The sequence below is a fragment of the Etheostoma spectabile genome, chromosome 5 (genome assembly GCF_008692095.1).
Source record: "Etheostoma spectabile isolate EspeVRDwgs_2016 chromosome 5, UIUC_Espe_1.0, whole genome shotgun sequence".
NCBI classification, from domain to species: Eukaryota; Metazoa; Chordata; class Actinopteri; order Perciformes; family Percidae; genus Etheostoma; species Etheostoma spectabile.
In genome coordinates, this window is record NC_045737.1 from 3,161,029 (window position 1) to 3,161,463 (window position 435).

General features: G+C 55.6%; 1 protein-coding gene across 1 annotated transcript; it reads right to left on the minus strand.

Moving 5' to 3' along the window:
- Nucleotides 1–53: 53 nt before the first annotated feature.
- On the minus strand, nt 54–429 carry LOC116689503 (tubulin beta chain; the record flags this gene model as incomplete). Its single annotated transcript, XM_032516057.1, is given in 1 exon segment — nt 54–429. A coding segment is annotated over 1 exon segment (263 nt), but the record flags the coding sequence as incomplete, so codon positions are not given.
- Between the last annotated feature and the right edge of the window lie 6 nt (nt 430–435).

The following is a 435-nucleotide window of genomic DNA, read 5'->3' on the forward strand; positions in this document are numbered from 1 at the left end:
TACGCAGGTCAGCATTGAGCTGTCCGGGGAACCTGAGGCAGGTGGTGACGCCGCTCATGGTGGCAGAAACCAAGTGGTTGAGGTCACCGTATGAGGGGGTTGTGAGTTTAAGGGTGCGGAAACAGATGTCATACAGAGCCTCATTGTCGATGCAGTAGGTCTCATCTGTGTTTTCTACAAGCTGGTGCACCGATAGTGTGGCGTTGTAGGGCTCAACAACTGTGTCCGATACTTTTGGGGAAGGCACCACACTGAAGGTGTTCATGATGCGGTCGGGGTACTCTTCACGGATCTTGCTGATGAGCAGGGTGCCCATCCCAGAGCCTGTACCACCACCCAGGGAGTGTGTGAGCTGGAAGCCCTGAAGGCAGTCACAGCTCTCTGCCTCCTTCCTCACCACATCAAGGACAGAGTCCACCAGCTCTGCACCCTCTG